The sequence below is a fragment of the Phascolarctos cinereus genome, unplaced genomic scaffold (assembly GCF_003287225.1).
Source record: "Phascolarctos cinereus isolate Bilbo 61053 unplaced genomic scaffold, phaCin_HiC Scaffold_3;HRSCAF=262, whole genome shotgun sequence".
NCBI classification, from domain to species: Eukaryota; Metazoa; Chordata; class Mammalia; order Diprotodontia; family Phascolarctidae; genus Phascolarctos; species Phascolarctos cinereus.
In genome coordinates this window covers 83,747,606-83,771,931 of record NW_027555736.1, presented here as the reverse complement: position 1 = coordinate 83,771,931, position 24,326 = coordinate 83,747,606, and the positions used below count along the sequence as shown (strand labels likewise).

General features: G+C 38.5%; 1 protein-coding gene across 1 annotated transcript in view; it reads right to left on the bottom strand.

Moving 5' to 3' along the window:
• CPXM2 (carboxypeptidase X, M14 family member 2) overlaps positions 1 to 24,326 on the bottom strand; it is a 219,216-nt gene that overhangs the window by 176,424 nt on the left and 18,466 nt on the right. Inside the window, exon 2 of the mRNA XM_020964119.2 lies at positions 18,088 to 18,186. Within this exon, the coding sequence (XP_020819778.1) occupies positions 18,088 to 18,186 (99 nt within the window). The remainder of the gene's footprint in view (positions 1 to 18,087; positions 18,187 to 24,326) is intronic.

Below are 24,326 nucleotides of genomic sequence, written 5' to 3'. Positions count from 1 at the left end.
GATAGGAGGTACAAACCTTTCTGTACAATGGTAGCATTCAATGCCTCAGTTGACTACAAAACTTCAGTCTTAGATATCACCTATGCAGTGGGTTGGGTAGCTTCTGATGCAAACAGCTGTGTGAATGGTGCCTTAAAAATGGATGTGGGCTGAAGACCAGCAGCAGATATGGCACTTAGTTTGCAGCAACTATGATGAGGAGACAGAGCAACAAAGCTCCAAGAGTGCCGACTGGAGCTGGCCCTAACCCTTAAGGGCTGAAAAGACCTGATTCCTGCAGAATTTGCAGCCATTGTGCCTCTGTGGAGCCAGAGCTGCCTCCTTCTTGGCTGTTAGGATTAACTTCCTTTCCTGAGAGGTTACACAGCTGTCAGCCCTGGAACACTCAGCTGGGAAGAATTCACTATAAATGAGAAGGAAACTGGTTCTATAATCCCCAAGAATCATCTATGTGACCTTGGGAAGTTATTTCCCTTCCCTAGGCCAGAAATTAATATATATACTCTAAAAAAATTTATATGGAGGTGCCTGCCTATCTGGTTATTGTGCAGCTAGTTTGTTAAAGTCCACAACACTTCTAATTTTTTTTTCTCTTTTCTTTAGAACATTACAGGAGGTCTATTATATGTAAAGCAAAATGGTGGGGAAAGTGAATGGATTTCAAAGACATCATATGGAAGTTGCAGAGAATACACGATTAATTTAAAAGTAGAAATGCCAAAGGTGGCAAGATCTTTTGTCAGGCTTGTAATATTATTTTTACAGTGAGGATTATGATTTCAAGTGATGGAATAATTACTGTGTTCTAAAAACACTTGAAATAAATGGAGGGGAAAAAAACCTTCATTTACTACTATTCTCTCTTATGGTTTTTTTTTCTTCCTTACAAAGACATTGGGAAGATTTTATTAAAGTGCTCCCTGCAGTAATTCAGTAATAACTTAGCCTTCTGTGATAATTCACTTTAACAGTAGTCTATAACATCCTTTTTAAGAAAGAGCTCATGGTCATTCCTAATAATTTATTTTTAAATCCTCTCTATAATCATGTCATTAGTTTTGAAAATAAAAAGTACGTCCTTTGATTCTGGGCATCATGTGGATAAGAAGGCAGGAAATACAGAAGACTATTTCAAGAAAATGTCCTAATTAGATATTATAAGTATATAATATGTTGTTGTTTTACAGTCTTTTTTTCAGTTATGTCTGATGCTTTGTGACTCCATTTGGGGTTTTCTTGGCAAAGATACTGGAATGGCTTTCCATTTCCTTCTCCAGTTCATTTTACAGATGAGGAAACTGAGGCAAATAAGGTTGAGTGACTTTCCCAGGGTCACACAGCTAGTAAGTATCTCGGGCCAGATTTGAACTCAGGGAGATGAGTCTGCCTGACTCCAGACCTGGCATTCTACCCACTGTGCCACCCACCTGCATATTCATAATATACTGTGGAGGATACCAAAAAAAGTACCAAAGATTAATTTTTTCATTTTCTTAAAAACACAAATTAGTCTCAAAATTCATTATGCCTTGAGAGAAAAGCCATTATACCTACAACCCATTATTATAGGCTTAGAAGCTGTGATCCACTTTTCTTCCGAGTGTGATAAACTAGATTCATGCCCTATACTTAAATAGAGATTCCCTTTCTTCTTGTCACTCATGAAGTATTAATGATTAGTGGGCATTTGCTACACAGTAGAGTCATAAAATATTAGAACTAGAAGGGCCTTAGAAATTATCTAATCCTACTTCCTCATTTCATAGACAAAGGAAGTGATGTCCATATAGGTTACATAAGTTTCCCAATGTCACATAACTAGTTAGTTGATGGCAGAGTCAGGATTAGAATACAGGTCTTTAAACTCAGTTCAGTGCTCTTTTCTTTATATAATGCTGCCTCTAATTTCATGAAAGGCATTATTAGAGGCAGTTAGATAGTGCAGTGTGCCAGACAGACAGAGGGCCAAGTCTTCCTGGAGTCAGGAAGACTTGAGTTCAAAGCTGTGTGATGCTGAGCAAACCACTTGACTTCTATTTGCCTCAGTTTCATTATCTGTAAAATGAGAATAATAACAGCATCTACCTCCAAGAGCTGTTGTGAGGATAAAATTAGATATTAACAAAGTGCTTTACTTTTTTAAAGCATTATATAAAGGTCAGGTATTATTGTCATAATGCATCTTTAGATAGATAGATAGATAGATAGATAGATAGACAGAGAGATGCATATAGATATAGATATAGATATAGATATAGATATAGATATAGATATAGATATAGATATAGATATAGATATAGATATAGATATAGATATAGATATAGATATAGATATAGATATAGATATAGATATAGATATAAACTAATAAAATCCAAAGCTGACTAATTTGTTTTATAAAATGTAATGACACGGAGTGGATGGGACAAGTGTACTGGCACAGATCTACAAGGAGGCCCATCTTAGAGATGTGAAGGACTCTTAATGAGGAGCCCGATCCCAGAAGTCACAAACCAGATGTAGCAACACAAAACCGAAGGTTAGGCTTCTGAATCATAGATATTGATCTCAAAATGCTGTTCACCCAACTCTAACTCTTTAGTTTGGGAAAAGGTTCTTAGAATGTTCCTCTGGCACATCAGTAGTTAGTACTGTCTTTGAAATATCAAAGAATATCATATGCAAAAATAAGGTTTTCCGTCCTGAAAATTGTTTATCTATCTATTGTGAAAAACTATGCCCTATCAGAGGAAGGGACCTCCTTCTAATATATTTTCTCCACTGCCAAATCTCAACTAAACTGTGAATCCACAAGGGTGAAGACCATATATCACCATACCTTTGTTATATCCAGGATGAAAGGTGATGACAGGCCAACCCTATGGAATATTGTACGTGCACAAACATCACCAAAGCGTAAATGCATTGGTTCTCAATTCACATCCACCTTTAAGCCATCAAGTTTCATCAGAAGTTACATCCCTTATGCAAGAGATATCTAAGGCTATAGTTGTCCATTGCATTGAATACTGCAGTTGTGAAGAAAGGTTCATGCCTCCTGGCAGCAAGAAATGGGGAAATGTCAACTGTACTCTCATGGAGACTAGAACCACAAAATCTAGCAGTATGCTAAGTTTTCTGGATGCTAGGCTCTAGACTGCTTCAACAAAGCAGCATTTTGGTAAGACAGCTGAGCCAGACTTATCCAACACCTGTTGCTCCCTGGTGTTCTGCCTTCCATATCTTCTTAGTGGGAGCTGTGTGTGCCTTGCTCAAATTTGGGAGATTCAGTCACTGGACTAAGAGAGGGCTGTCTGGTCAGTGTTTTCAGAAGAGCAGAGTTCATTTGTGAAACTATAATGGTATAGTTGGCAAGGGGCACTAATTCCTTAACAAATCCTGGTAAGTGGTTTATAAAGAGAACTGGCTACCAGAGCACTGTGGGAGAATGAGCTGCTTCAGCATTCTGCTCTTGCTTGTCCATCTAGTACATCATCTGCTGCCCTGAGGCCCTGTACTTATGATTGGTGTGAAAAAGTTTACCATATGGCCCTCTGTGGTCATCTTCTTGCCATGGAGTTGAGTGTGTACCACATGAACCCCATCCCTACTTTCCATCTTTTCCCTGGAGACAGTAATCAAATGCACATGATAATTTATGGAAAGGACACGTCAATCACTCCATGGTCCCATTCACCATTCGTATGAATTTCCAGACCAAAACACCCCTCATTAGCCACTAAATAATAATAGCTAGCATGTATATAATATTTTGGCAGCTAGATGGTGCAGTGGGTAGAGTACTGGACTTGAAATCTGGAAGACTCATCCTCCTGAGTTCAAATCTGGCCTCAGACACTTCCCGGCTCTGTGACCCTGAACAAGTCGCTTAACGCTGTTTGCCTCAATTTCCTCATGTATAAAATGGGCTGGAGAAATAAATGACAAACCAGCACTCTGGCATCTTTGTCAAGAAAACTCCAAATGGGGTCACAGAGAGTCAGACACAACTGAAATGATTCAACAACAATACTGAAAGGTTTGCAGAGCACAATATATATGCTATTTCATTTAAGCTTGAAAGCAATCCTGTGATATAGCTACTATTACTATCTCAAGTTTAAAACTGAAGAAAGTTGGTAGCTAGGTGGCACAGTGGATAGAGTACCAGCCCTGAAGTCAGGAGGACTTGAGTTCAAATCCGGCCTCAGACCAAACAGTTGACACTTACTAGCTGTGTGACCCTGGGCAAGTCACTTAACCCCAATTGCCTAAAAAATGAAAAGGGTAAGGCAAATAGAAGTTACATGACTTGTTGAGAGTCATATAGCTAGGAAGTATTTAGGGCAGGAGTTGAACTCAGGCCTCCCTGATTGCAAGACTCCAAGACCAGTACTCTGTCAACTATGCCATTTAGCTTCCTCTACACTTGGCTATATGTGCTGTCTGCACCCTCCAATGAAAGGGTAAGTTCTTCAAGGGTAGGGTCTGTGTTGCTTTTTGAATTTGTCTCTCCCTCCATCTCTCTATTCTAGGAAGTCTGCTGTTTGTCTGACATGCCAGGAAGTCTCTCCCTCCTCATCTCTATATCTTAGCTTTCCTGGTTTCCTTCAAGTCTCAGCTAAAGTCTCAGCGTCTACAGGAAGCCTTTCCTAGGCCCCCTTCATCTTACTCCCTTAACTCTGAGGTTATTTTCAATTTATCCCATATAAATCTTGTTTGCCCATAATTGTCTGCATGTTGTCTCTCTCACTAGATTGAGAGTTCCTTGAAAGACTTTTTTGTCCTTCTTTGTATTCCCAATGTTTAGCATAGTGCCTAGTATATAGTAGGTAATTAATAAGTACTAGTTAGCTGACAATTCAACATTCAACAAACATCTTAGTGTATGAAGAGAACTGGGCTAAGCACCAGGCTAGATATAAAATACAGATAAAAATTACTATCCTTAAGGTGTTTAGTCTAATGGAGGCAAAAGAAGCTCCAGGGACAGTTATAATATGCAATAGCTCATAAATCTCTATGTGAGAAAGTGAGAGAGAAAGTTGTTAGCAACCAGAAGAGCAGGAAAGATATATTTTAAAACAGCAGCAAACTGAGCTTTGTGTCAAAGATTTATTCTCAAATAAGTTTATCTACTAATATTTACTCCATAAAATGATCAACAAATCATATTAAAATTCCCTGAGTCATTAAAGAAAGACATGCAGTTTTCTGTGGTTTTACCTCAAACCCAGTAAATTTTGCAAAAACAAAATTCGTCAGTGTAGGAGGGGTTGGAGGAAGATAGGCATTACTATACTGCTAATGGAACTGTTCCTTAGTCTAACCATTCTAAAAAGGAATTTGAATTACAGAAAGGTCACTAAACTCTTCATACTCTTGACCCAAACATTCCTCAACAGGGCATGTGTCCCAAAGGGATTAAAGACAGAAAGAAAAGCCCTACAAGGACAAAAATATTCCTGCAGCATGCCTTCTATAGCAAAACTGGGAAAACAAAGTGGATGTCCATCATTTGTGGAATGACTAAACAGACTATGGTATGTGAATGTGAGGGAATTTTATTGTGTTATAAGAAAAGATGAATGTAAATATAAGATATGCTGATTTTGTAAGGTCTTTTCACAAGGAGAAATTAATGATGAAAAGAGCAAAAAAAGTGGATTTTTTTTTGTAAAGGAAGACATATATACATATATAATCAAAGAATATAAGATCTTGCCACTGTTATGAACATTTCTATACTTGCTATGAATAGAAAAAGAACTTTGTTTTACTACATACTGTTAAAGATATAGATATGTGTGTATGTATATATGTGTGGATTTGTGTATATATATTATATATGTATGTGTGTGTGTATATTTATATATATACATATATATAAATATACACACACACATACATATATAAAAAAACAGCTTTCTGATGAATGAGACTTGGACACTTTGGGAGAAAAATAAAAATATTTATGGTATAAATCCAAGAACATAATTATATTCTTTGTCAACAAGGTAGGGTAATGCCTTGTTTAAATGGGGACAATTCAACATTATAACAAGCCAGAGAATATCTGTTAATTATTAAAAACTGGAGAAATGTGAATGTAAAGAAGCACCAAAGAGAAAGCCTAATGTGTCAGAAGCTACAGGTCTACAAGGCATGATGAGAATCTTCAACTAATTCACATATATAAACAGAAAATAATTATTTACACATTTGGAGACTGAGGTATGATTTTAAAAGGACCATTTCATTAGGAAAATGTGGAGAGTTATGACTTTTTAGGTGAAAAGTGATGACTAGGACTCAAGAGGCATTCTTTTAAGCCATTGAACAGAGCAGAAACAGCAAAAGAAGAAAAGGAGCCTGAGAAGACTTGGATACGCCAAAGGAGGACTGATAAACTGTGGCAGTCAGAAGCAGTGAGACAAGAGAAGGCTTCATCTGAGAGATTTATGATTGGTCTGAGAAAGAACTGATGTCATTGGCCATGAGTTCCAATGGCAGCTACTGCTCTTGACTGCCTCCTACAGTTGGAGAAAGGTGAAGGTTTTCAAAAGGGCTGCCACCTCTGTCTCCAGGAGGGAGGAGAAGTAACACAAAGTCTTGGGCACTGAGGACAATTCCACAGTTCCCTAACCCTCTACTTTTGTGGGGTGGGAGGAGGAGGGAGCAGCAAAGTCAAAGAAGGCAAAGCCCTTCCCTGTGACTGTTTTTATACTGCAGCTGCCCCAGTGTTCCTCAAGACAACACAGCTTCCCTTAACACTCCCCAGAGACACATGAATTTCCTCACGGGGCTGTGAGGAGTCCCTTCAGATGTAAGACATAGCCAATTAATCTTGGCATTCAGACAAGTGTGATAAAGCCAAATAAACCCTTTTCACCCTTGCTCTATAGTATGTGCTTTGGGTCAGAAAAAACATGCTGTTGCTGTTTTATCTCTTGAGAAAATGCTATTCAAATGTCCCAGTGGTAGAGACAGGAGGGACTTAAGGAATGAGTTTACTGGCTGCAAAATAGTATCAACTCTGTCCTTAATGAGGGAGAGGAGAAGAGATGAAGCATCTTTTGTGGGGGCAACCTAAGAAGTCACATTACCTAGTATTATATATCACTTTAATGCTTGCAAAGCACCTTACATATTTTTTTCATCTGATACTTACAACAACACTGTTAGGTAGATGCTATTATTATTCCCATTTTTCAGATGAGGAAATTGAGACTCAGGGAAGTCACATAGGCAGCAAGTGTATGAGGCAGGATTTGAGCCCAGATATTCCTAATTTGAAGTTCAGTGCTCTACATACTAGGCTAACTATCTTCCTAGGAAGACAGGAAAGAAAATCAAGAAATAGGTAAGAGTTCACTATTATTACCTGGTCATACAAACTGATCTTCAAGAAATGGAAATTTTTTTTAGAAAACCTCCTAAAGATGGAAATAATAATGGGAATTGCCATTGGCCTGGGTCTATAAGTTTGTACAGAGTTTTATTGTCAGTATCTCTTTTAACCTTCTCAAGCCTAGGAGGTAAGTTCCATGGTTATTTTATTCCCTAAATACAAGAGAAGCAAACTCGAGCTAATGGAGGTTCTGCGACTTGTACATGACTATATATCTAGTAAAAGTCAGACAGAGTGTTTAATTTCATGTTTTCCTAACTTTGAGTTCAGTCCAGAAAAGGACCGAAGCTATGAGCTTAAAGGTAAACAGATACAAACCTGATGGGAGAAAACAAACAAGAAGAAACATAGAGTAGGAATATTCATTCTAATGCCTAGTTTGATCACAATTGTTGACATCATAAGGGAAGCATTGCCTAGTTTTGCTCTGAGGCCAAAGATATTTTATGTATTATCTGAATAAATCAGTTCATCCCTCTAGGTCTCCCAGTACTCAACTGTAAAATGGAACAAAAACTCTACCCAACTCCTAGAGTAGTTGGGAAAGTAAACTTAGGTGTGGAAAGTTCTTTGAAGAACACAAACACAAGGTATTGAAATGAAAGATAAGAACAAAAATGTTTGCCACAGCTTTAATGAGAAACAATGTTAAAATCATCTTCATCTCACAATCTCAGGCTGCTACCTACTGGTATATATATATATATATATATATATCACACACACACACACACACACACACACACACACACACACACATATATACATACATACATATATACACACACACACATACACACACATACATTTATTTATTTATTTGTTGTTGTTCACTTGTATCTGACTCTTCATGACCCCATGGACCTTAGCACACCAGGCCCTTCTATCCTCTACTATCTTTTAGAGTCTGTTCAAGCTCATATTCATTGCTTCCATAACACTATCTGTCCATCTCATCCTCTGTTGTCCTCTTTTCATTTCACCTTCAATCTTTTCCCACATCAGGGTCTTTTCCAATGTTTCCTATCTTCTCATTACGTGGCCAAAGTATTTAAGCTTCAGCTTCAGTATCTGACCTTCCAGTGAATAGCCTGAATTAATTTCTTTAATTATGGACAGTTTGGATCTCTTTGCTGTCCAAGGGACTCTCAAAAGCCTTCCATAACAATTAAAAAGTATTAGTTCTGCAGAGCTCATCTACCCTCATAGTGCAACTCTCACACATTGCTACTAGAAGAACCAGAGCTAACTACATGGATCTTTGTCGGCAAGGGGATGTTTCTGCTTTTTTTGTATGCTGTCCAGATTTGCCACAGCTTCTTTCCTTTCTCGCTCTTTTTTCTTTTGCTCTTCTCCACTGCTTCCTGGACAACATTGTAAACCTCTGTCCATAGTTCTTCAGGCACATTACCAGATCTAATCCTTTGTATCTCTTTAGCACATCCACTTCACATTCATAAGGGGCGTTATTTAGGTAATACCTATACATTCTGATGTTTTTCTCCATTTTCTTTAAGTCTGAGTTTTGCAATGAGAAACTCATGATCTGAACCACAGGCAGCTCCAGGTCTTGTTTTAACTGACTATATAGAGCTTTTCCACCTTTGGCTGCAAAGTATATAATTGACCTGATTTCTATATTGATCACCTGGTGATGTGCATGTGTAGAGTCACTTTTTGGGTTGCTGAAAAAGAATGTTTGCTATGACCAGAGAGTTATCTTGACAAAACTCTATTAGTCTCTGCCACACTTCATTTTGTACTCCAAGGCCAAACTCGCTTGTTATTCCAATCACCTTTTGATTTCCAACTTTAGCACTCTAATCCCCATGATGAATGTGACATCTTTATTGTTCATTTATAGATTGCAGGTCTCGGTATTATTTCTATAAGATTATATTTCTAGAAGTTGTAGGTCTTCCTACAACTGAATAACTTTGGCCTCTTCAGCATCAGTGGTTGGAGCACAAACTTGTGTTACTGTGACGTTGAATGGTTTGCCTTGGATTTGAACAGATATTCTGTCATTTTTGAGATTATAACCAAGTACTCATTTTCTCACCTTTTTATTGACTATGAGTGCTACTCCACTTCTTCTACAGGATTCTTTACCATAGACGTATATGTAGTGATAACCTGAATTAAATTCACCCATCCCTATCCATTTAAGTTCACTGACACACTGTTTAATGTTTACATCTCCTTTTTGACCAGATCCAGCTTACCTTGATTCATAGGTCTTACATTCTAGGTTCCTACGCAATATTGATCTGTACAGCATCAGACTTTCCTTTGTCACCAGATATGTCCACAGCTGAGTTTCATTTTTTGCCTTTGGTTCAGCCACTTCACTGGAGATACTTGTACTTATCCTCCACTCTTGCCCAGAAGCATGATGGACACCTTCTGATCTGAGTGGCTTCTTTTCCAGTGTTATATCTTCTATCATTTTAATACTGCCCAAGGGGTTTTCTTAGCAAAGACACTCAGGTGGGTTGCCATTTCCTTCTCCAGCAGATCACCTTTTGTCAGAACTCTGCACTATGACTTGTCCATCTTGAGTAACCCTCCACAGCATAGCTCATAGTTTCATTGAACTGCACAAGTCCCTCTGCCCTGGCAAGGCAGTGACCCAGCATGGGATATGTATATAGATGCAGATCTAGTTATAGATGTATGTACATAGGTATAGATGTGCATGCACATATGTACATATACATACACATATATTTAATGTAAATTTTTTTTACATTTTGAGTAGATATACAATAATAGTTCAGATGGAGAATGAGGAATCTATCACTTTTTTTCCCCTCTGGAGGAAAAAAAAAAGCAAAGGATAATTCTTCAGTCCATTAACAGCACCGCAAAGAACAAATTCAGAATCTCCCTGCATTTTTGCCACCATTGCTACCTTTAAATTGAATATTTCAAGTTAATAAATTCTTTTCTTTTACTCAATGAACTTGAAATTTTCTTTTGTAAGCTGTATTTTGAAGACAATTTCAATATTCATTAGAGAAATTCTTTGCTATGAAACTTTTCTGTTCTCTTGATGTCTTTAGCTTCTCAGGGTAGTTTGACTGCCAACAAAGTGTTTCTTAAGGAAAGCAGTCTATTTCAGTCTCATCTTAATATTATGATTCATTTTAGGCAATTATGATAGCAAAACAATGCCATATATAATCAGAGGCAAGACTTCCAATAATCCCAATAATCCCAACTCCACAATACATTCTAAAATTTTTTTTTTTAAAAAAAGGTCTTCTGAGTATGCTAAAATAGCAGTCACAGAGCCCATATCTTTTCCCCTTCTTAGGCCCTCACTCAGAGATCTACTGATTCTTACTCAACATATTATTTTAATGACTTTAATATCCTGTCTTCTAACTCCCAGAAGAAGAGAAAGGGCAAATGAGAAGTGGGTAAGTGGTGCTGTTGGAAGTACAATGACAAAAGTAGAAATGACAGCTGATAACCTGATATCTGTGGAAAAAACAGAAAAATAAAAATAAAGAATTTCATTGCTACATGATACAATAATGGATAGTGATAACTACAATTCTTGTGTGTGTGTGTGTGTGGTGTATCTGTGTGCATATGGTGTGTTTTCTATATTCTCTGTTTAATGAGGAAGGGAAATTTATAATGCATTTTTTAAAAGATTTCCAACAAAAAATGACACTATTTTTAAAAGTTTTGGCACTTGATGGTCAAGAGCTGGGTTTGAATCCTAACTCTGCCACTAACTCACTGTGTGGCTGATCAAGTTACTTCCTCCCTCCAGATTTAACAAACAAAAATAAAAACCAAGTTGGAGGAATACAACATAAGAGAAAGAACATTAGACCATGAGTAAGAAGAACTTGGTTTGACTTCTGCCATTTCCCTCACTCGCTGATGACTGGCCTTATAGTCCTCCTCTGAAAAATGGCAGGTTTGGGACAAGACAATCTCAAGGATTGCCTGAGCTCTAACATCCTACAAACCCACAAATACCAGGAATGACCAAATAACCACAATAATCTTATGGAACCAAAGCTCCATTTGTTCTGGGTGTCAATGCTGAAGGCAAGCTTTCTATAAACTTTCTACACCACTTGAATGACAACCCACTGGGAAATGGCTGCCTTGGGCTTAGCCAGCAGGGCCATGCTTCAGTTCAGTTGAGGTTGTAAAAATACAACTGGAAGCCATTTATTGCTGCTCCCACTGTGTGCTAAGAAGCATGCTAAGAACACAGCCTCTGAACTTCAAGAGTTTATGTGACCAAACCCAAAGCTGTCAGCTTGGGAACTGTTGCGCTGCTAAGACAGGCACATGATTGTTGATCTCAGGCTGGGGCTTGGAAAATCTCAGATCCATGCATTGGCAGAGGCCTCTATGTTGAAATTATTAACATATTCAGGAGGTATATGAGGAAACTTAATTTGTACCAGTAAAGAGCCATGCGGCCTCTAAGTGAACATAACACTGCCAACATTCCAGTCACAAGAAAGTGGAAAGCAAAAAAAAAAAATTTCCTGTTCACAATCAAAGAATCATGGATGTAGAAATGGAAGTGACCCCAGAGGTCATCTAGTACATCTAGTAGCAGCTGAGGCCCAGACAGGTGAGGTGAATTGTCCTAAGTCAAACAGGAAGTAAACAGTAGAGCCAGGAATTGAACCCAGGCCCCATAAATCCATAATCTTTTCTAATCTTTTCATTCAACAGTTATCCAAAAAATGGAGCCAATTTCAGGCAAGAATCATAGTTTAGAATCCAAAGGATGAATTTTTCATGAAGCTTCATGTCAAATACATAATGAAGTTTAACTTTGTCAAAGGCACAAACATTCATCTCTTTACAGCAAATGGAGAAGTTTTGAATGCTGTGGATGAGTTCACTTACCTTGGCAGCGTACTTTCCAGGGATGTACACATAAGTAATGATATTAACACATGCATTGCCAGAGCTAGCTCAGTGTTTGGGAGGCTCCAAAGAAAAGTGTGGGAGAGAAGAGGTATTAACTTGCTTACAAAATTGAAGGTCTACAAAGCCGTTGCGCTGATCTCATTGTTGTATGCTTGTGAAACCTGGACAGTATATCAACGCCATGCCAGGAAACTGAATCACTTCCATTTGAGTTATCTTAGGAAGATTCTGAAGATCACCAGGTAGGATAAGGCACCAGACACTGAGGTCCTTTCTCGAACTAAATTGCCAAGAGTGCAACTACGATGGGCTGGCCACATTGCTCGAATGCCAAACATACACTTGCCAAAAAGACTATTTCGTGAAGAATTCACATAGAGCAAGCAATTACATGGTGGTCAGAAAAAGTGATACAAGGACACTCTCAAGGCCTCTCTTAAGAACTCTGGAATTGATTGTGTGACATGAGAGACACTAGCATAGGACCACTCAGCATGGCATGCCCACATCAGAGAAGGTGCTGTGCTCTATGAGCAAAGCAGAATTGAAATAGTTCAAAAGAAATGTAAGATGTACAAATCTAGAGAACCTACCCCAAGTGTTTACATGGACTTTTTGTGGTAGAACATTCTGAGCTCATACTGGCCTGATCAGCCAGTAGAACACACTGTAACTTAACTCTAACATGGTGATGTCATTTTGGTTCTCTTCAAGAATGAAGGACAAGAACTAACTAGGATTATCTTAGAATGATATCTTTTCTGGGCCTCAGTGTCATTATCTATTAAAAAAAAAAAGGATTGATAAAAGCTCTCTGAAGTCCTTTCCACTCTTAAAATCTAGTTTACTTAGGAACAGACTGATGTTCCTGAGTTCAAATCTAGCCTCTGACACTTGCTAGCTGTGTAACCTTGAGCAAGTCACTTAACTTCTCTTGACCTCAATTTTCTCAACCATAAAATGAGGATAATAACAGCACCTAACTCACAAGGTTGTTGTGAAGTTCAAATGAGATATTTAAAAAGTATTTAGCACAGTACCTGGCACATACAAGGAGTTTAATAAATGTCCCACATCCCAACCATCCAGGGTCCTTCTGGCTTCAAAGCCAGGTGTCTATTCACTAGGTGATGCCACCTCATTTTCTTATACTTCTTCAACAGCAATCTGTCCAAAATGTATCTATGGCTTTAGTTCTCCCAATTTCTCCCTCATCTCCCTAAAAGCTCCAAATGCCTGAAATTTCATGCCTGAAATCTGATGCCTGATGTAACAATCTGTCACAGCATTTACTAAGTCAACAAAGACCATGTCAGCTCTTCTCACATGAAAAGATCCCATTAATTACCACTTCACAGCCTTCCATTATTTCAGAGAAGAGAAGTTTTAAGGTTATACCCACTGAGCTTCCTGGATGATAATTCCATCATGAGGAAATAACAATGGCATGTGAAGGCAAAGTATCTGTTGGAGCCTGGCTAACAACAAATTGGGTGGTGATATACTGATGGGAACCTGAGCTCAGCACCTTCCTTGATTCTAAAATTGCATCTGGATTGCCATACGCCAGCACCAGTATGAAGGCCCCAATCAACTAGTTACCAATTAGCTCATCTCTGTTAAAATGTCTTGCTTACTTTTCTCCAGATTGGAATTCCTAGATGGGATGATGGGGTTGGAAGGGACCCTATTGATTCTCTGGCCTAAATTCTTTATTTGAAGAGATGAGAAAAGATGAGAGATGATGAAACCAACCATCAGAAAAAGTAACCAGCTTCCCAAGGTCATGTTTCTGCTATTAAACATTTCATTTCTCTTCGTTTTACCTTACTTAGAGGTCAGGGATTATCAATCATACTCCTACCTATCAAAGGATAAAATCTTATTGTTCTGGACCAGGTTCTCTGGACCTTCCACCCACTCTTCAAGTGTAAAAGAGAGAACCTCCAGCTTCTTCAATGGCTGTGAACCCAAAAGATAATCTATACCGCAGCCTTTGGAAAGCTGGGGCATCAAGGCAAAGACAGAGCCGGACCATTAGCTATTCAATCCCCAGAAGTTCTCCCTCTTCCCTTAGAACTCTCAAAGCCTATTGTTTATACCTCTGTTAAGTACTTTCCCAGAGACCACATGGCAAAATGGAGTACTTAGACAGTGCAGTGAATAGAGCATTATCTGTAATGGGGATAAACTTGAAGCCTTCCCAATAAGATCAAGGGTGAAGCAAGGGTGTCCATCATCATCATTATTATTCACTTTTAAATTAGATATGCTAGCTGTCACAATAAGATAAGAAAAATAAATTGGAGGAATAAAAATAAGCAATGAGGAAACAAAACTCTAAATATTCACAGATATATCATGGTATATTTAGAGAATCCTAGAGAACAATTAACAATTTTAGAAAAGCTGCAGGATACAAAATAAACCCACATACATCACAAGCATTTCTACATACCACCAATGAAACTCAGAAGGAAGTGCTAGAAAGAGAAATTCCATTTAAAATAATTGCAGACAATATAAAATACTTAGGAGTTTTCCTGCCAAGATAAACCCAGGAATTATATGAATACAATTACAAAACATGTTTCGTACAAATAAAGACAGATCTAAATAATTAGAGAACTATTTGCTCAAGCTGAGACAACATGATAAAATCACAAATCTACCTAAGTTAATTTACTTATTCAGTGCCATACAAATCAAACTACCAAAGAATTATTTTACAGAGCTAGAAAAAATAACTAAATTCATCTGGAAGAACAAAACAAACCAGAATATCAAGAGAACCAATGAAAGAATGTGAAGGAAAATGACATATTACTATATAGGAAGGAACTATATTACAAAGTGGTAACCATTAAAACAATCTGGTACTGGCTAAGGAATAGATGGATCAGTGAAATGGATTAGGTACACAATACATTGTAGTCAATGATCATAGTAATGCAATGTTTGATGAACCTAAAGATTCAAGTTTTGGGGATAAGAATTCTCCATTTGACAAACACTGCTGGAAAAACTGGAAAGCCATTTGGCAAAAACTAGCCATAGACTAACATTTCACACTATACTCCAAGATAAGGTCAAAATGTATACATTATTTAGACATAAAGGATGATATCATAAATAAATTAGAGGAGCATAAGAAAATGTACCTGTCAGATCTATGGAAAAGGGGAGAGTTTATGACCAAACAAAAGACAGAGAGAGTTATGTGATGTAAAATAGATCATTTTGATTATGTGAAATTAAAAAGGTTTTGCACAAATAAAACTAATGCAGCCAAAATTAAAAGGATAACAGGAAATGCGAAAAAATTACAGCAAGTTTCTTTGATAAAGGCCTCATTTCTCAACTATATAGGGAACTGAGTCAAATTTATAAAAATATGGGCCATTCCTCAGTTGATAATTAGTCAAAAGATATGAACAGGCAGATTTCAGAAGTTAATTAGTTAGCTGGTTAGTTGTTGTCCTGCATGCTCAAAGAGGACCAAAATGGCATCACTATGTTGGAATCAAGGTACAGTATGTCCAACTGTGGCTGATCAGACCAATGTGAGTTTGGAAGGCTCTACCACAGGTCAGGCATCACTATGTTGGAATCAAGGTACAGTATGTCCAACTGTGGCTGATCAGACCAATGTGAGTTTGGAAGGCTCTACCACAGGTCAGGCACAAATACTCCATATAAACTTTTGGAGTGGAGATGTCTCTAAATTTTCTCATCTCAAGTTTCTTTTGAGCTACTAAAATTCTTCTTTGTTTATAGAGCATAGTATCTTCTTAGATACAGGCATGCTGTACTGGGGGGATCTCTGTGCCAGGGTCTCCTGTATCTCAAAATTGCTTCAGAGAGATCTTGAGAGTGTCACCAAAGTTTTTGCAGATTTTTTGTGTGTTTTGACCAAACACACAACAGGGTAGGATCCCCACTTGCCATGGTAAGCAGGCCAGGTTAGTTAGGTGAAGCAGACAAATTTTTGGCATCTTTTCTAGGCCTTTCCTTACAAAAGGAGGTCAGCAGCGCAGGCTTTAAAAAAGACTGCTCAGTCACCCATGGGGCTGCTGAATCCCACTGCTGTTTCAGGCCAATGAGAAGATGACCCTATGCCCTGGGCCACCTGTGTTCAGGGGTGTGACTACAGCTCTCAGTGTATCTGTACCTGCTGCTTTGTCACTTGCCCATCGCCATAAGACTTCAAGGTAGGTAAAGAGGGTAAAATGGTGTGGGTGATGTCATTTGACTTGCATATAAGTTAGACTTAAGTGAGGGAGAGTTGTGCAAAATCATTGGCCTCACTTTGTCTTCAAGAATCATAGAAGTCCAAAGATAAGACAAAAGTCAAGATGACTGGTAATGGCCCTGTGGATGCAGTGGATGACTTTGGTGTCTGCAATGTCTAACCAAGCTTTAAGCACTCCATAGCACCTGCTTCTGCCACCTTCGTGGCCATTGGAACAAACTGTTCTCATCCACCCATTCCACCAAAGGAAGTCTTCATGTGCTTAGGTTAGACACCCTACTAACTCACAGATAGGTTCGAGGCCCTTTGTTTACCCTCAAACTGGTTTATCTCATCTGCCAAAATGGTTTAGTGGTGTGTGGATGCTGTACATAGTACATAGCTTTTTATAGCCACAGAGTTGGGTGGCAGTTGAACACCAAAGATGGAAAGCAGTCCTGAAAAGGGCTTGGCAGCGCTCACACCATAGGTACTAGTCTTCTCTGAACACCTGTAGACCCTCAATTTTAGAAATAGAAGTCAAAGCTATCAATAGTCACATGAAAAAATTCTCTAAATTGTTATGGATTTGAGAAATACAAATTAAATTGAGATACCACTTCTCATCTATCAGATTGGCTAACAGGAATCAAATGGAAAATGGCAGATTCTTGAGGTATGTAGAAAAATTGGGACATTAATGCACTGTTGGTGGAGGTGTGAATTAGTCTAGACATTCTGGAGAAAAATTGGGTACTACACCCAAAGGGCTATAAAATTGTGCAGACCCTTTGACTCAGCAATGCCATTACTGGATCTGTATTCCAAAGAGATCCAAGAAAAGGGAAAAGCATCTATTTGTACAAAAAAAAGTCTGTAGCAACTCTTTTTGTGGTGGCAAAGAACTGGAAATTGAGGGGGTGCCCATCAATTGGGGAAGTGCTGAACAAGCCATGGTGTATGATAGTGATGGAATACTATTGTGCTATAAGAAATAACGAGCAGGATGGTTTCAGAAAAACCTAGGAAGATTTATATGAACCAATGCAAAGTGAAGTGAGGAGAACATTGCAAACAGTACCAGCAATATTGCAAGAATGATCAGTTGTGAAAGACTTTGCTATTCTGATCAAGGCAATGATCCAAGACAATTCCAAAAGACCCATGATAAAAAATGCTCTCTACCTCCAGAGAGAGAACTGATGCACTCTGAGGGCAGATTAAAGGATAATTTTTTACTTTATTTTCTTGGGGGTTTTTTGTGGGTGTTTTCTTTTGCAACAAGGCTAATATGAAAACATGTTTTATTATTAAAAAATGACATTTAAATGGCATTCAAAAACAAAACAACACAACAACACACACAAATGACTAAGCACCTCAATCATAATCAGTGTCTGATTACTTCATATGATTCTACACTATATGTACTAAGACCTAGTTTTCTACAAGGGCCCCAACCAGTTAATCATTACCCATATAGGAAACAGAGATGAGGAAGAACGGGGTATGGCAAAGATTCTTTACTTACTTTCTCTGACTTCTTCAGAAACAATTTGGGATTCATAGTCTCCATCTGAAACCTTGTCATGACTCCTGGTCTTTTCACTTTTCTTATTGCCATTTTTACCTATGGGAAAGAATGCAACTTTACTTTTGTAGTACACACTTATATCGCTATATAAAGATGAAAAATAACAACAACAACAACAACACAATAACTAGCACTTGTTAAGTTTTCCAAAGAACTTTGTAAATATTTGTAAAGCACTTTGCAAACTTTAAAACACTGCCTAAGTGCTAGCTATTATAATTATTTTAAATTTTTGTTATCATTATAATAACCTTGAGAGGTAGTTTCTATTATTCCTATGTTACAGATGAGAGAACTGAGGCAGAGATTAAGTAATTTACTCAAGGTTACATAGCGAGTAAGTGTCTGAGATCAGATTCAAACTCAGGTTTTCTGGTACTTGGTCTAACACTCTATCTCCTGTGCCACCTGGTTGACCTTAATTAGTAACATAATAAAGGAAGCATTGTAAGCCCATCCATAATCTATGCCCAGCCTCATCTTTGAGCTTTATTTCAAGTTTCTCTCCTTTGTATACTCTATACTGTGGCCAAACTAGATTATTTATCATCTCCCAAATGTATTCTACTTTCCTACCCCTATATTTTTGCTCATACTATTTCCCTATACCAATCCTTCCCCAAATGACTGCATCCACTGAAATTCTAACCATCTTTCTAGGTGAAGCTCAAAATCTCATTTTCTCCAGGAAGGCTACCCTGAACCCATGCTCCTGCCGCTGCCCTTCACCCAAGCAGGACAGGAGCTCTCCCTCTTTAGGAGTTCTCATTGCCCCATGTTGCCCATGTTCATACCTGTTCTTATGCATTTTTCACATTTTATTTTCTAGTATAGTTATGTGTGTATACACCTTGCCTCTCTCAACAGGAATGTAAGAACGCTAAAGGCATGGAATGTATCTTACTCAGCTTTTTATCTTCCTCAGCACCTAAGCATGACACCTTTCATATTTGGGGAGGATGGGAAGGTGGAACTAGACTTTTGACTGAGGACCACAGACCTAGAGCAAGCTGTAAGGGATCTCTGAGGTAATCTAATCCAATTCTATCATTTGACAAATTAGAAAACTGAGGCCCAAGGAAACAACATGATGTGATCAAGGTCAGCTTGGCAGAAAGCATCTGAGATTTGCTTTGAAATCAGGCCTTCTGACTCTAGGACTTGTGCTCTTTGTCTCTTACTGAAGACAATTTATCTACCAATGAGGACCTTTAACTATCCTGCAGTTTCTAGTCTTAGAAAGTCACCTGGACAGCCACATCCCTACCCCCAACCTCTTGGCAAAGCTAAGGGATTTTGGGTGTAGGAGTGTGCATATAATACCTGACTTATCTTGGTTACTTTCTGAGCTGTTTCTCTCTCTCTCTCTCTCTCTCTCTCTCTCTCTCTCTCTCTCTCTCTCTCTCTCTCTCTCTCTGGAATGGCTCTCTGGGAGGAGGAGAAGGGAAGAATACATTGGGAAAAGTAAACAATATGAAAACAAAAGATATCAATAAACATTTATTCTAAAAAGAAAGTTGCTTGCAGGCAGCGAGATGTTATGTTTCTCACCCAGGGTCACTAAGGCACTTTGAACCTATGTTGTTTCAATTCTGAAGCTAGCTTGCCACCCACTACACCACCATCACCTCTCACCTTGAATATGGTAGAACCTTAATAAATCATAGTTCAATGAATGGAAATCACCTACCCTGTTCTCCTTCATCCTCCCTTAAATCTTTACTCATTCTACTATGAATTAAAGTAGCCCATAAAAAAGAAAAACTTAAAAGGCTGTCCATGTGCAAGAAAAAAAAAGGACAAGAGTAAACATAATAAGGCAATATATTAAACTATGGGGTCAGATACCGCAATGGTCAACACATTTACTTTCTTACCATCTTTTTCAGTTTCTAAATAAATCTTGGGAGTTGTGCTATAGTTTTTCTCCATTTTCTGAGTGACCACAATGAGCAGAGGGGTAGGGATAAAGAATGGGTGATGGACTTGTATTTTCATTGGTATAAAGAACTTCCAGATGAAGAAATTCTACTGATGTAGACCAGCAACTTGTAGTCATAGATTCCTGCATGCAGCCCTGAGAGGTGAAATGACTTGTCCAGGCCATTATATGTGCCAGAGGAGGGGCTTGAACTCATCCTCCTGGCTCCAAGGCTGGCTCTCCATCCATTATGCCACACTACCCCCAATATAATCCCAACGTAATTTAACTTGCTTATATGATGGATGTCATAGGATGCACGTAACAAATACACATAATGGAGCTTACCTAGATCAAAATGCTAAAACACAATATAGAATCATAGAATTTTAGAATGGCAATGGAATTTAGAAATCAATTAATCCAATTCCCTTGTTTTACTGATTCAGAAACTGAGCCCCAGAGAAGTAAAATGACTCACTTAAGGTGACCCAATGTGTTAGCAGCAGATCCAAGATGAGAGCCCAGAACTCTTAGCTCCCTGAACTGTGCTATTTCCATGCTATCATATACTAGACTAGAGTGCATTCCAATAAAGAAATTCTCCAACTTTTTTTTTTTGCTTTTAGGCAATTGGGGTTAAGTGACTTGCCCAGGGTCACACAGCTAGTAAGTGTCAACTGTTTGGTCTGAGGCCAGATTTGAACTCAGGTCCTCCTGACTTCAGGGCCAGTGCTCTATCCACTGCGCCACCTAGCTGCCCCTCCAACTTTCTTTCCAGAAGAGATAGCATGGTATAGTGAATAATGAGCTGACCTCAGAGGTAGGAAGATCTGAATTCAAGTTCCACTCTGACATACACTGTCTGCGTGACCCTGGGCAAATCATTTAACCTCTGAGTGCTCCAGACCACTCTGTAAGACTACAGGTTGTAGAAAATGTGACAACCTGCATTGGTAAAGAGTGTCCCCATCTGGGAGCTTCCTATGCCAATTAAACCACAAGTAGAATTCTGACCCCATATCTTTCCCAAAGAATGCTGGTTTTAGAGTCAGAAGATCTAAGAGTGAATGCCATCTACGAGCTATTACCTCCTTTCACCTATCACCCCACAGAATGTCAGTTCCTTGAATGTCAATACCTTTGGAACCATAGTATAGCATAACTGATTAAAAATACCCTTTAGGTGACTAATTCTCCTCTCTGAGCCTCAGTTTCCTTATCAATAAAAAGAAAGATTTAGGATTTAAAGTATGTTCCAGCTCTTTGTTCTATGAATCATTGAACATAATGACTTAGGTGACTAGGTAATAATACCAGAGAGTATGGTTCATCAGCATTCACAGTGCTTGCAACACTCTGTCTGGCTCAATCCCTCCAGGTCTAGTGCACTGGGCTGAATCTTGCCAGCATGAGAAGCTCCTCTTTGGCTGTGGAAAGTACTTTCAGGAAAACCCCAAACCAAACAAAAATGTAAAAATTCTCTTCTTGAAACTTTCAGGATATGAAACTTTACTCTTCAATACCATACTACTCAATGATTCCTGCTGTGTTTTACTTGTATTTTAAATGCATGCCTGAATCTACAAAATGAAAAGTCCAGATGAGAAAGAATGCCCCAGACTGTCTTTTCCTAGCAGCTGGACAGTCAGAAAATATTTTCCCACAGATGGGGAAAACCCCTTCAAAGTCAGCTACATAAAAGCAGATAGTGAAGTGCTAAGCAGCAGAGTCAGGTAGAAATGTCTTGACCATCCACAAATGACAGTTTTCAAGAAAACTGTCACTCCACCATTCACCACTGTGAGTAAAAGGCCTAGAGTTTGTCCAACTGCCCAGACACTCTTTCTGGATTTGTTCCCACATTAAACCTTGGGATAAACACAACAAGAACGATGGTGAATCTTCACTTCCCTTTAGAGGGGAGCTACAGGATGATCATTGGAAGTCATAAGTCCCTGCACCTTAGGAAGGAAGATGACAACTTTCTTTTCAACTTTTTCCATTAGACACTTTTATCTCTATAAGACCATATCCTAACTATGAGGGGGAGGCAGAAAAGGAGGGGGAGAGACAGAGAGAGAAAGACAGAGATGGACAGAGAGACGACAGAGAAACAGAGACAGAGACACAGAAAGACAGAGAGAGAAAGACAGAGCAGAGAGAGAGAGAGAGAGAGAGAGAGAGAGAGAGAAAATGATTGAAGTGTTCAGACAAAATAAAAGGAAAGAGGCAGAGAAAATATGTAACTGTTGACCTTCTGAACCACAGTTTTCTCATTTGTGAAATGAGCAGGTGGACTAGATGAGCTGTATAGTATATTCCAGCTCAGTCAGTTAGAAGGAAGGAAAGGAGGGAATCGTTATGTTAGATTATGGTTACACAGCAATTTTTAGGAACCTATTATCTTATCTGATCTCCAGGGCAACCCTATGAGGCGAGTCCTGCAAGTATCATTATTCCCCTCTCATACGAAAGGAAATTGAAACTCAGGGAGCTTAAAAAACTTGACTGTGATCTTACATGAAGTCAGTGTCAGAGCCAGAACTCAAAGCAAAGGCTTGTCACTCCAAGTGCTGGGCTCCTTCTGCTACAACCCACTGAAAAAAGGAAGGAGTCAGAAACAGAAAAATGAAAAGTTTCATCTTGGCCCACAGGACAATACACTGCATTGGTTGTGATTTCACCTCATCACCTGGCTCACATGAAACCTGAGTGCAGCCTCTAATTGATACAATTCTAGCAAAAAGCAAACTTGATGAAGACAAAGAGAACAGTTACAATAACATGTAACATTTTTGTTTGAATTGAAGGATATGAAGGTTTTCATAACTGTCACATATATATGTATTTAAATATTTTTCATTCTTATAAAATCAATCTCATTTTAAGATCAAAGCCTATATTGGGACTAATATGGCACTTTAGCTGTAACAAAGATCTACCAGTGTGTTTAACATTTGTTCTTCTCTCACCAAGAGAGAGAAAATGCAAGTGCTTTTTGCTTTTAGGAAAATGTAATGTGTTTTTCTTCTATGTACCATGCTTTACACAGTAAAGGTATGTCAATTTATACATTTAGGATTTCAGTAATGTGAGTACTTCTCCATCCCATATCGATTGCCATCTTGGGCAATTCTTATCCATAATATTCAATAAATCCTCTAAAATCCAGATATAGACTTACAGCAGAGAGTTGGAAACTCAGAACCAGAGACTGAGATTTGGAGAATGACTGAATATATGGATATTTGCATAACTATAATAATTGAAGCCATAGAATTACAAGAGGTCTCCAAGTAAGAGACTGGAGAACTTAAAAATGGGGAAAAAAAGAAGACAAGGGATAAAGTTGTGAGGGTCATTAGTAAAAAGGAAGAGGAAGATAAAACAGCAAAGGAGACTGAGAAGGGGTGATCAAACAGCTAAGAAGAAGATCAGGACAAAAGAGTACATGAAAGCTAAGGGTGGAAACAAAATCAAGAAGCAGGTGTTCAACAAAACCAAATGCGACATAAAAGACTGAAGGAAAGGCATTTTACTGATCACAGGTGACCGTGGAGTGAGCCGCTTCAATACAGTAATAGGGATGGAAGCCAAATTGAGTTAGGGAGTGAAGAGATGGTAAGAAAGCAGTAACACTTGACTATAGATTACTCTTTTTAGAAGCTCGGGAGTGAAGAAAAGAAAAGAATTATCACATGAAAGGGTTTTTGTCATTGCTATTTTGTCAATTTTAGGGCAAGGGATACCTAAAAATAGTTGTAGGCAGAAGGAAAAGAGCCAATTGAAAGAGGGAGATTGAAGATGGAGCTACCCTAAGCAATTACTGATGAAGCAACATCCTAGAGGGGACAAGAAAAAGATTGCCTTAAGACTAAAAATGGAAAAGTTAGCTTTAATAAGTAGGAAGGCTAGCTCATCCTCTGAGACTATCGGTAAGGACACATAGATTGGTAGAGACATAAAGAGGTTGAGAGGTCTGAAGATAAAAGGAGATAAGGGAACACAAAACAAAGGGCCAGGTCATCTGCTCAATGGAGAGTAAGGGTCTAAGTTGGGAACTGAAGGAAATAGGTTTAGAAAAGTCGTACTAAGAAATACGCTAGGGAGTAAATCAGAGATAGATAGGACAGGCAGGTACCAATGAGAGTCCACATAAGCCCAGCTGATAGTTTCTTTCCCTTTAAGGCTATTTTAAAAATCTGTTCTCTATGCAACCTTCCATGATCTGACATTAATAATGACTCTCCCC